We start from the raw sequence: 12,651 nt of genomic DNA, 5'->3' as shown, positions 1-12,651 counted from the left end.
AAATCACATCATCTCAAGCACTTAGAGGTCCCATCTCTAATTCATTAAAAATCCCCACATTTCCCTTTGTTTTTTTTTCTGATCCTTTCTCCAAAGGCAAATTATCTCTGATGGCATTTTCAGCTCTACCTAGTGAAGCTCTGGAATGGCCCAGGGACAGGCAGGGAGCAGAGCTTTCCAAACTCTTCCCACGTGGCTGGTGTGGAAATCGGTGCCAGGCTGTGTTTGTGCCCCTGGGGTCAGAGCTGGGCACCAGGGAGCAGCTCCTTTTCCCAGGCACTGGGGAAGAGGCTGCTCCATGCAGAGTTAATCTGGATAAAGTGCTCCAGGCTCTTAGCAAACTGATGGGAGATAAGGAAAATGGATGTCAAGTGAGGTGCATCTTCTAATCCTGGAAGAAATCCCTGCTGGAAAAAGGAGCCTTTGTGTTTCCTCACCAGCACAGGCTGCTGAATAAGCCACGAGGAACAGATTTCATGCTGTCTCCAGACATTCCCTGTCACCATGGAACTGGGTGGTGATTTACCAGCGAGGTTTTAATTAAAGTGTCTTTCTCCTGAAGAGCATAAATACCTTTGTGTACAAGTTGGAGTCTCCTGCTTTTTGTGCCTGAAAGGCCTCAGCAGGCATTGAAGGAATCTTGGATCTGGGATGGGCTGATGGAGCACCAAGAAGGGAGGGAAAGAATAAGCAGAATTTATTTATCAAAAGTCCCGAGTACCTGCAGTGGGAACTTCTGGGATGCGTGTCAGTTGTGAGAAGTGTCTAAATAGGGGTTTAAGAATTGAGTTTTGGGAAGCAAGTTTGGAAGCATTAGGGGGTTCTACCTTTGCAGGTCTGCATGGTCTGGCTTGGCAGTGATACTGGAATATTTATTCATTGAGATACTGCTGGTCTGGATGGCAACAGGCAGATAAAGAGGTGGTTGATACTGAATATTTGCAGATGAAAGGAAATCAAACCCCTTCCACTCTAAGAATAAGTCGGGTATGTGGGTAATGGTTGAGCATTTGTCTTCTACCCATTACACAAAATGTCTTTTTCTGGAGAAGTTGTGATTGCATTCTTGTGGGAGACTTCCAGAAGTAGTTTCTATAGTTCAGCTGGCCAGGGAAGTTGGTTGTGTTAGGGCCCACAGAGCACCTGCCAGTGGTTTCTAGCACAGCAGTGGCTGCAGTAGGATCACCTCCCAGAAAATAAAAAAGATTATTCCGATGCATTTGTGAGGAAATGCAGCTGTTCCTGCAGCTTTTCCAACAAAAACCAGGTGGTGCTTTTAAAGGGAGACAAAAAGTCTTCCCTGAGCTAATCTTGATCCTCCTCTCTGCCCAGCTTTAAGATCCATCACTCTGATGTGCTCCAGCATTCCGTGTCCTCGGCTCTGGGGGGAAGTGGCAGCCCCAGGAGGCTGCCCCAGTGTCCCTCAGTGCTCCTCCTTGTTGGACCTGGATCCTGTGTGCTGCCTTTTCATCCCCCTTCCACCCTGGAGGCCACAAAAGGATTTCACTGCTGGGTTTTCATGGGAAGCTGCCCCACGTCTCCAAAATCCATCTGTTCAGGGGCACTGGTGTTCATTAATGCTCCCACCCTGGCTGCCTTGCAAGGCAGCTGGAAATCTGTTTTTGCTCTTTATTTAACTATGCTGATAAGAGCTTAGGGAATGCATTTATCCAGATTTGTGGAAGGAGCTGGAATGGAGAAATATTTGTTGGTAAAACACCCTGCTTGGCAGTGGTGCATTGCAAACATGAATGGAGCTGTTTGAATAAGGGAGTTTACAAACCTCTATTTGAAAATCATTTACTCCCTGGCTGTGATAGTGCCTTCAGAAGTGGTCTGGTTTTTGCTTTTTTTTTAAAACAGATGGTTAAATATTTGCTATTGCAGTTCAATTTTATCACAGCTTTTTCTGTGTTTATCTTTCCTCTCCGGAGCACTTAAGTGGGAGATAACGGGAATCCCGTTCAGTTCCTTGGGTTGCTGCAGTACCTGAAGAGCTGCACTTCCAGAGGAGGACCAGGGGGGCCACAATAAATGAAATTTAAGATGTATTTGCTGTTCTGACAGAGTTTCAGGCTGCAGTACAGCCCAGGGAGTTCTAGGAGATGTAGGGACTGTGCACAGTCCTGGCCTTGGCAGCTTTTGGCCATAAACCGCAGCAGGTATTTAGGAAATTTCTCTCCCAGGCTCTTGCTTTTACTTCTAATGTGGCCAAATTCCTCATGTAAAAATGGGGTTTGGAATAGAAACGCCTTGTGAAAAAGAGAGGTTGGGAATCGTTTGTGTTCCTGAGTTGAATCCTCTTTCCAGTAGTACATTCTCTTTACAGCTGAGAGCAGCTGTACTTGGATTTTTCAAGAATACTTGAAATAATGGGAACAACTTTGGTGCCTTGCCAGAAGAAATTGTGTAACTGAACCATCAGTAGCTTTGTTGTTGTTGTTGTTGAATTTATTCATAAAAACATTGTTTTCCAGCATTCTGTTTAGATGCAGTGGGAACCCTATATTTAAGCATTTATGTAACATATGAGTTAAAATCTTACCTTGCAATCAAGCAAACAAGGCCTAGTTGGGAATTTCAAAGGAAACGCTGAATTTTGAGTGAACTTATGTAATTTCATTTGCATATTAATGTCAGCTTGAATTAGCATGAATGGAGAGAAAAGGCAAAAATGAGTATTAAAACAATGTGAAGCCCTGAGCAGCTGCTCAAGTGCCATTTTTATCCACATCTCCCTCATTTTCCCCTAAACTGCAAACACACAAAAGAAGTTGATTTACACTGTAAATTCAAGCCGAGCAAAATCCAATTGGAGCTCACTCGAGCTCCGTTTTGATGTCGGATTCAAAGCTCCTGCAAATTCATTTTATCTCCTCTGCTCGCCCAGTCTCCCGCTTGTAAATCCTGTTGAAGGAGAATAAAAATGAGCTCGGCCTGATGGGAATTTCATGTGCGGAGTTCAAAGCAGTTTGCACATCAGAGCCAACGTCAATCAAGGGAGGATCTGGGGAGGAAGGCAGGGAGCGTGGAGCTCCGTGGGGACCAGATCAAAGTGGGAGTGGCGCCTCTGTTTGCTCCCTCGGGATGCAGCTTCCATCCCTTCTTCATGAAAGGGAATCCAGCAGGAAGAGAGGGAGAAGGGGGATGGGGTGGAGGAAGCTGCCTTGGAAGTGAATCTCAGCCAATGTTCTTTAAATCTGGGAAAAAAAAAAAAAAAAAAAAAAATATATATATATATATATATATATATATAAATTATAGCTTCATCGTTTTGGTGTGGGTTTTTTTTTCTAAGTGTCATCTGGAATATTTTGGGTGAAATCTCAAGAGGTTTTTATCCACCTTGTAGTCGTGCTCCTGGCAAAAGTGACAGACACTAGTGGAAATTAAGGGAGATACTGGTAAAAAGTAAGGGAGCTAGTGGTGAGAATTGATGGAGACACAGGTGAAAATGAAGAGATACTCAGGTTAAAACTAAGGGAGGCACGGGTAAGAATTTAGGGAGACACTGAAAAATTAAGGGAGACACAGGTAAGAAATTAAGGGAGACACTGGTAAAAATTAGGGGAGACAGTGGTAAGAATTCAGGAATACAGGTAAAAATGCAGCTTCCATCCCTTCTTCATGAAAGGGAATCCAGCAGGAAGAGAGGGAGAAGGGGGATGGGGTGGAGGAAGCTGCCTTGGAAGTGAATCTCAGCCAATGTTCTTTAAATCTGGGGAAAAAAAAAAAAATCAAAATTATAGCTTCATCATTTTGGTGTGGGGGTTTTTTCTAAGTGTTGTCATCTGGAATATTTTGGGTGAAATCTCAAGAGGTTTTTATCTGCCTTGTAGTCTGGCAAAAGTGGGAGACACTAGTGGAAATTAAGGGAGATACTGGTAAAAAGTAAGGGAGCTAGTGGTGAGAATTTAGGGAGACACAGATGAAAATGAAGAGAAACTTGGGTTAAAATGAAGGGAGGCACAGGTAAGAGCTTAGGGATACACTGTGAAAAAATTAAGGGAGATACTGCTAAAAATTAAAGGAGGTAGTGGTAAGAATTTAGGAAGACACTGGTAAAAATGAAGAGAAACGGGTTAAAACTAAGGGAGACACAGGTAAGAATTTAGGGAGACACTGGTAAAAAATAAGGGAGACACAGGTAGAAGTTTAAGGAGACACTGGTAAAAATTGTCTACTCTGTGCAGAGAAGAGGTGCTAGTGAATGCTTGTCTTCAAATATTTAAAAAAACAAATATTTTCTATGTTTTAACTTCTTCCAAAGTGAGTGATGGGAAGGTCTGTACAGTTTGAAACTTGAGTGGAAAATGTGCAAGGTATAAACGTGGTAGGAAAGGCAAAACCAGTATTTACAGCTAAGAATACAAACACTGGTTGGACAGGCCACTTAGCAGTGCTGGGGCTTTGGTTTTAATTGTGGCTTTAATGGGGAAGATGCTTAAATATATTGATAATTGACTCTGAATGAAAGTTAGAAGCACGTGGAAAATTCTCCAGTGTCATTAAAATGATGACAAATATTGCAATGTAGATTTGCCACAGTGCTGCCAGTTCCTGGGCCTGGTTTTCAGTTGTGATGGGAGCTGCTCTCTTCTCCAGGTCCTTGTGCCACGGAACCAGAACCACTTTTTGCAAGGTGCAAAAAGTCAATTTTAAGGCAGACAGCAGCTGAGAAGAGATTTGGGGCAGACAGCCCACTTAGCCCAGTCTGGGGCAGCCCTTGCTCAAGGCTGCCAGGTCTGGTCTTTAATTTATGGGATTGAAAACAATTCTTCATCTTTTATTTATACTTTTTTCCCCATTAACTGTATTTCCTGTTTGCTGTAAGAAGGAGGGATGGGATTAGGCTGCAGGAATTTTTTTTGTTTCCTTCTTCAGCTCTGCTGGAGATTATTTAGCATCCACAAATTCATCATCCTGGTGGGTAACTAGCAGTGGCTTCCTGAGAAGAGCTGAGACCTTGGATGATTTTTGGAGCATATTGAAGCATTTTAATGCAATAAATTAATAATGTTGGTTGCTAACAAGATATCCTGTTGCCATCACTAATAGATTTTGAAGGGAGCTCTGGGACAATCCGTTTACATCCTGAAAAGTCATTATTTTTCACTGTGGGGTTGTTCCTCAGCCTTGCTCGGAAATATTTCTTTAGGATGGAGATGTTTAATGTGCAGTTTTTTGGGTTTGCCCCAAGATAAACACGATTTTTGTGGAACCCATCCGTTATCAATCAATCTTAGGCTGGAGATTCTTCAGCCAACAAAAAATCAACAGCAGTTTTGCTCTCTTGGAAAGAGTTGTGATTTTTTTGAAGTGGTTACATTTTGAGGGTGATAAGAAAAGCCACAGCCTCCATCCAAGGGCTGCATTCCTGGGAAATGTCTTTTCCTCGACAGAGAGAGCCTGGGAAGTTCTCTGGGAGGAGGCTGCCAATAATGTCAGCAAAGAGCTCCAGCAGAGGGGATGAGCCCGTGCAGAGCTCCAGGTTTGGCTGCTTTGGGTCTGTCAGAGCATCCCAGACTCATCTTCAGCCTGGGGCTGAGCACCAGGATGGGCAGGAGACCTCGGTGTCCATCTGTCCGTCCGTTCCTCTTCCTTGCTTGGAGAGTGAGGACAATGCAGCAGATCAAAGGGACTTGGGACAAGGACGTGCAGGATGGCTTTAAGGCAAAGGAGGGCAGGGTTAGGTGGGAAATTGGGAAGGAATTCCTCTCTGGGAGGGAGGTGAGGTCCTGGCACAGGTGCCCAGAGCAGCTGTGGCTGCCCCTGGATCCCTGGAAGTGTCCAAGGCCAGCTTGGAGCACCCTGGGATGTGGAAGGTGTTGGGGTGCACTGGGATGAGTTTTAAGGTCCCTTCCAACCCTTCTTTGATTCCATAATCATCTTTCCATGCATCTGTTTCTTGAATTTCCAGATCTGATTGGAATTTCAACACGAATCTCTTACTATTAATAGTTATTTACACTGAAACTTTAAAAAGCCGTGTTTCCATTGTAACAATTGTTTGATTGCTCCTGTTCTTGTCCTTCCATATTTGATGGAATTTCAACTCTGTATTACTATAAATAATTATTTACATTGAAACATTAAAAAACTGTGTTTCCATTGTAAATGTAGGCTCAATAAATAATGTTTGGTTGCTGGTCCTCGTTGTCTTTCCAGATTTGATGGGAATTTCAACACCAACGTTTCCAGAACCATCAGCTGCGATCGACTCTCGACCACTGTCAACAGCAGAGCCTTCAATCCTGGACGTGACTTAAATTCTGGTGAGCAGCACAGTTCTACTTTGGGCTTTTTTTCCTTCTGTTGTAGGGTTTTTTTTCCCATTAGACTCCAACATTTCCTTGGCACAGAGAATTTGCATTGATTGCCATAGCAACAAGCTTTTATTTCTCCTTGCAAGTGTCACACTGCTCTTAATTTGAGATTTCATGATTGAAAGCTGATACCTAAAGTAATGCCCTTAGTCTAAGTACTTTATAAAAATGTCACGAAGATTTTATTCCAGCCAACCGTGGATAATTTTGTTGTGGTTTCTGCACTTTTTATTTCTTCCTTTTTATTTTTTTCCCAAGGTTTTCTCCTTCCTAGGCCTGTCTGCTTTGGCATCAGCAGTGTCAGCTGCTGCAGGGGCCACACAGGGAAGTTTCTCTGATCTCCTTAGCTGAGTTCAGCCCATGTGAGGCTGCCTGTGCAGTGATATGCAAAAATGACAAAATAGGAGGGCATCTTAAAATATTTCCTTTCTTTGTCCTGTCAGGGCATTTTCTCAACATGTTTAAGGACTTAGAAATATGCTTAGAACCAAAATGCACACGACTTATCCCTGAAAAATTCAGCTTTTGGGCCTCTGGTGCAGCAAGGTATTTTTAATTTTTTTTAATTTTTAATTTTTAATTTTTTTATTTTTGCATCTTAATCAGTGTGGATTAACACAGGGGTTCTGTTGGGTTTAGTCAGACTTTGCTCCAGCTGTTCCATCTGACTTTTCAACCTTTTATGGTGCTCAGTGCTGTAAATTAGGTAACATTAATAGACTGTGGATTTTATTTTGGGGAGGTTTGTTTGTTCATTCTTTTGGGAGAATAATGCAGACTTGGGATTTATTTTATTTTATTTTCATGCAGAGGTCTTTTGGAATTAAATGCTGATTTATTTCATTAACTTGACTAAAGTGGCAGCCCTGCCGTTTCGCCCTCACCATCTTGCAACAAATGGGGAAAGAACCCCAAATTTTCATAAACTCCTTTACTGTTTCTCTTCTTATAGCTTTGCTTTCTGGATTTCTAAATGAATACAGAAATGAGCAGTCCCCACAGATTCTTTTCCATCCCATCCATAGTATCCCACATCTTGGATGCAGGTGCTGGCCAGGCTGATTTCCTGACAAGCCATGATTTGTGTGGTGTTTTCCATCCTAAAGCCAGGCACTCTTTGTTCACTCACTGTGATTTGCTGGGCTTTGTTTTACTCATCTCTTTATTAAAAAACCAAACCCAAACAACCCATTAAAATAATGTTTAAATCACATGCAGTTGTTAATTAATCAGAATCATTTTTGAAGGCAAGTTTAGAGTCACTGTTGCAACAGCAAAGCATACAATGAATCACTTCATGGTTTGTAATTAAATTAAATAAAAATCTTTTTCTACTGCTGAAGTTGGAGGTTAGAAAAGTATTCAAGAAATATATCTTATTTTCAGTTTCTTGTAAACATAATTTAAATTCTGGTTTGAATTCTCAAGAAATAAAATGAGAGGGTGTTCAAGGTTCCTGCTGTCCTGGCTCAGCAGTGAGGCTCAAGTGCTTCCTCTTCCCTTGCCTCTGGCTTGAAAGATTCCTGATGAAAGGAGAACCTTCAAACATGGCATTGGCAGGAAAGGGCAGCAGGAGAGGAGAGGGAATTGAAGGAGAGTAAGAGCAGGGATTTATTGACAGCAGACTCTCCTCTGGCTCTCCTTTCACAGAAACAGCCTTGGGGGGAGGTTTTGATTAGGGAGGAAATGTCTGTAAGAGAGAAATGGGATGGAAAGAGTGGGTTGAGGCAGGAAAATGGGATGGAAATGGTTAATTCGAGGAACAAAAGTTGGTACTGGGTGCACCCCTAGTGAAGAGAGAAGTTTTGTGTTGGTGAGGCCAAGGAATATCCTTGATCCTTGCTGTGTTTGAAACAAGTCTGGGAGATCAATCACAGATGGGGTTGGGTTGGAAGGACCTCAGAGCTCATGCAGTGCCACCCTGCCATGGCAGGGACACCTCCCACTGTCCCTGGGTGCTCCAGCCTGGCCTTGGGCACTGCCAGGGATCCAGGGCAGCCGCAGCTGTGACTGGTGCCAGTTCCACCTTCCCATCCCTGCTCCTCATCTCAGCCGCTCCGAGCAGCCCAACCCCAGCACCAGGGCTCTGCGCGACCCTTGGGGACCCTCAGGAGGGTCAGCAGGGCCCTGCTGGGGTGGGGCTGTGCCACTGCTGAGACACAGAACACCACGCATTCCAGAAGGTTCCTCTCTCTTTATTTTAACAGCATGCTGCCTTTCGTACCTTTTCAGAAAGTTTGTATTTGTTCCTTGGCCACAATGAATCCACACGGTGCTCACTGACACAGAGCAGTCTCCACACTGTCCTCAGCCAAAGTCCAGCTGCAGGCCCCTCGTTTGCCTTCTCTTCTTCTTGGTTTCCATGTTGATGGATTGACAGAATTCCTTTCAGGGGTGGACAAGTCCCTTATCTTCTGCAGCTGTCTGTGGCTCACAGAGCAGCTCTCAGCCCCTAGCACAGGCCTGGGCACGCTGGAGCAGTGTGGGGCTGGATAAACAGGGTGGGAGGTGTTTGGGGTGTTTGGGGTGTTGGTGTTTGGGGTGTTGGGTTGGTGCTGCCTGTAGCACGGGGTGGTGCAGCCATGGGCTGTGACCTGTGCCAGGAGATCCGTGTGTGCCCAAAAGAATCCATGGGCTGGGACAGGAATTGGCTTGGGATGGAAATGGAGTGGGAGGCAGTTTTGGTTACAGGGGTGGAGTGCTCTCAGTGCCCCGGCATCCCCCCAGCTGGGGAGATGCTGTCACCTTGTAAGTGGGCTTTTAAAGTACTAATTAGTGTATCTGTGTCTTAAAACTCAATTTTATCTTTCTGTAGGACCGCTTACCTTTGAGGGTACCCTCAGGGCAGAGCCCTTGGTGTGCACAGGAGCCAATTCTCAATAAATCGATCAATATTCACATTAAACTAAAGCCACCTCTGAAAGAAGACTGTGATAAAATAAAATAAAAAAAAATCCCCTAATCCCATAATTTTCTTTCTTCTTTCATAAGTGTCCTCATGCAGAGCTGGGGAGGAATATCTGTTTCACTTTGGGTTTAGGCTCTACCTCTGCCTCACTTATTTTTATGCTTTAAAAACTGTGGGTACATCTGGGTGTTCTCATCGTTGTCTTCCTGAATGAGTTTTTCATTTCATTTGGAACATAAAAGGCAAAATTCCCATGAGTATCCCCCCTTTTCCCATGTGAGTTCTGCAGTTTCAATAATCCTGCCTATAAAAAGCTCCCGGCAAAACATAAATTTCAGCTCTGCTCTGCTCGACCTCAAGCTAAGCTCTGGAAATGTTAATCTTGGCCCAGAGTAAAAAGTGGGATTGGAGTGCTGAAGTTGGAGGTGTTGGAAGGGAACGGAATTTGCACCACAAAGCCACAGGAACAGAGCCTGGGAGAGCCCTCGGGGACAGCAACCCCAGATTCCACCCTGAGCAGGGTGTTAAGAAGGGTGATGGAGCTCATGAATCTTTCAAATCTGTTTTTTCCATTATTATTGGATTTTTTTTTTTTTTTGTTAAAATAAACATTAGTCTTAGGGGAAGGAGAGAGAAATAGATGTGTCTCCTCAGCTTTTAAAAAATACCACTTGTACCACTGTTTTTTCTTAATATTAGGTGACTTTTAAATTGTTTTTTAGTGTCTTGAAAAGATTTTGTTTTATCTTGGTTGGAGTTTTGCATCTGGATTACTTTTAGCCATTACTACAAAACAGATAAGGAGAAAGTCTTTATTCTCCAGATGGAGACACAGGCTTTGGGCAGTTAGATGAAGAGATCTGTCCTCACCCCTCTGAATAGTCCTTTATTTATTAAATCTTCCCCAGAGCCAGTGCATTATGTTATCAGATTCCTTTGGAGGTTTTTTTTTTGCCTTTTGAATAAACAGGGAACCAGTAAATCTTTCTCCTTCTCATCCTTCAAAGTGCTGAAATGTCTGTTCCAAGTCAGGCAGCTTTGGCAGAGCTCTCCTCCCCAGAAATATGCAGAGATGGCACCAAATTGCCCAGTAAATCCTGTCTGTTTTATTCGGGGTGTTGATCATTTAAAATCTTAGAATCATAAAATATCTGGAGTTTGGAAGGGTAATCGAGTCCAGAATGTGGAATGTTCCTTAAATTGCTGTATTTTACACTGATTTTTGGCTGAGTTAAAACGGCTGGGAGTTATTTGAGCAGAAGAGTTAATACCTCTCCTTCCAAATCCTTTTCCTGGAGGAATCTTGGTCCCATTCCTTGAAAGGGTTTTTTACTTCTTTTCCCATCAGAGTCCTGAGGATTGAGCAGGGCTCTGTCCTGGCTCATGCCACCAGCAGAATGCTAATTGTGGCTGAGCTGCAGAGCTTTTATTCCTGGTGACAACACAGGAGCTGGAATTGGGTTTGACTTGGAACCTCCTGGATCAGATCTGTCTGGAGAGTTAGAGGATGTCTTCATTTGTGCAATAAACACATTTCTTTGTGCTGTCTCTCCACCATGAGGGTCCTTAATGGAGGGACTTGTCAGAGGAGAACTGGAAATGAAACTTTCCTGGGTTTTGTGGGATGAGATCCGAGGTCGGCAGCTCAGCAAATGTAATGCTAAAGAGGAGGGCTGTAAGAAACCCTTTTATAACGAGCAATTATGTTCAGTAGTTTCTTTTTTTTTTTCCCTGACTGTTTGTGCTGTTCTTTGAAGATTAATTAGTTAATGATTTGGCTGTGCTTTGAAGATGTAAAGTGGTATCTAGAAGTGCTAAGTGTTATCATATCGCATTCCCTTTGAAGTTTTATAAACTCTATCACACAGGGCTTTCTTCCTAAAGTCCTTTTTGCCTTGTGAGATATTTATAATTAGAGAGAACTATAATTTCAAATGCTGTCATCTTAATACTTCCCAACTTTTCCAGTCTGCAGCAGGATTTGGAGTCAGATCTTGCAGGGGAAGTGGAGGGGACAGAGGTTTTGGAGTGACCTGGCAATGCCACCTCATGGGCAGCTGGGCACTTTTATTCCCAATCTGTGTCCAGAAGTAAAGGATCACCTTTGGGATCATTCATTTGGATGGAATAATCTGCCCAGGGGCTGGTTTTCCTGGGAGGAGGAGGTGGGAATAAACTACAGGGGTTGGAAAGTTGGGGTAAAAGTGAGATTTAGGTTAAAAAAAAAAAAAAATCTACTATGTATTCTGGCAAGGAGCAAGAATTGAGGCAATATCTGCAGGGCTTTCTTGCAGCTTGAGTGGATGGAAAATAAGAATGTGTTTAAAGAGAAAAAGACTGGAGTTTTCAGCCATGGCTTATCTGCAGGGAGATTGTCTGCTGTGGTCATTAGAAAAAGAAAAAAGGGGGAAAAAGCAGAGTTAGGATTAAATTTGTGGTCCCTGGGGAAGGTGTTATTGAACTAACACTTGCTGGAGGAAACATGAGCACAACTGTGTGAAAAGGAAGAACAGCAGAGCTTGAGTTTCAAAACCAATTGTTTTATGGGGAAAATGAACCTTTTTAAATCCACATACTCTCATAGGGAAATAAATACAGCTCGTGGCCTTGCAGGAATGAGAAGTTTATCTTTAATATAGCAAGGATTAAAAAAAGCCTTTAAATTTTAAACTCCTCTGTTGTAATGTTGTTGGTAAAATGAGACCGGACAAGTTATTTCATCCAGGCTTTTAACTGAGTGTTCACATGTCAACTTTGAAATTACATTTTTCGAGTTCTGTAACTCAAAAACTTCAACACCAGAAATTCAGCCTCTTTATACAAAACAACTTCACCCCAGAACTATGAAATCCTGGTGGCTGGGCATATAAAGAAGGATTTAAATGTTTGTAGTCTCATGGCCCTTCTGCCTGCAGGAGGAAGCAGCAGTTCAGAGAAGAAATAGATTTTGGAGGGGAACGAGGAATCTCTGGTAGAACTTGGTCCATCAAGGCAGGGAATTGTTCTGGTGAGAAGCTGCATTTTTGCACAGAGCTCAGGATCCCGGTGTCATTTTTAGGCACTGTGGGAAGTGTCAAATACTGTGGCAAAGAGGAGTGAGGAAAGCCCAGGACAGTGGTTTTTGCAGGGTAATTACACTGAGCTGGATGTGGAGAGAACATCCAACCACAGCCAGTCTGGGAAACTTGAGTAAGTGCTAAAGTGTGGAGGATGTGGAGCTCAGACTGTCCTCGGTGTGGGTGTTTGGGTGTAGAGTGTCTGGCTAGGGTTTGAATGTGCCCTGCAGTCCTTTCCAAGCCAAATATTGGCATATTTGATAATGAAGGAGATGAAATTGGTCTATTTTCAGTGCCAGTCCTGAGGGAGTGCTGGAGGGAAATGCTGAGCAAAAGGTGAAGCACTGGAAACCAGAGCCCC

The 12,651-nt window shown here is 43.3% G+C and overlaps 1 protein-coding gene across 2 annotated transcripts in view; it reads left to right on the top strand.

Moving 5' to 3' along the window:
• The window catches only part of CACHD1 (cache domain containing 1), an 89,294-nt gene that overhangs the window by 40,508 nt on the left and 36,135 nt on the right, over nt 1-12,651 (top strand). For both annotated transcript variants that reach the window (XM_031505476.3, XM_085586129.1), the window contains exon 4: nt 6,169-6,275. In XM_031505476.3, the coding sequence (XP_031361336.2) occupies nt 6,169-6,275 (107 nt within the window). The remainder of the gene's footprint in view (nt 1-6,168; nt 6,276-12,651) is intronic.

This window comes from Lonchura striata, chromosome 8 (assembly GCF_050655825.1).
Source record: "Lonchura striata isolate lonStrDom1 chromosome 8, ASM5065582v1, whole genome shotgun sequence".
Taxonomy (NCBI): Eukaryota; Metazoa; Chordata; class Aves; order Passeriformes; family Estrildidae; genus Lonchura; species Lonchura striata.
Note: the sequence above shows the minus strand (reverse complement) of the source record. Positions and strands in the feature narration are given on the sequence as shown.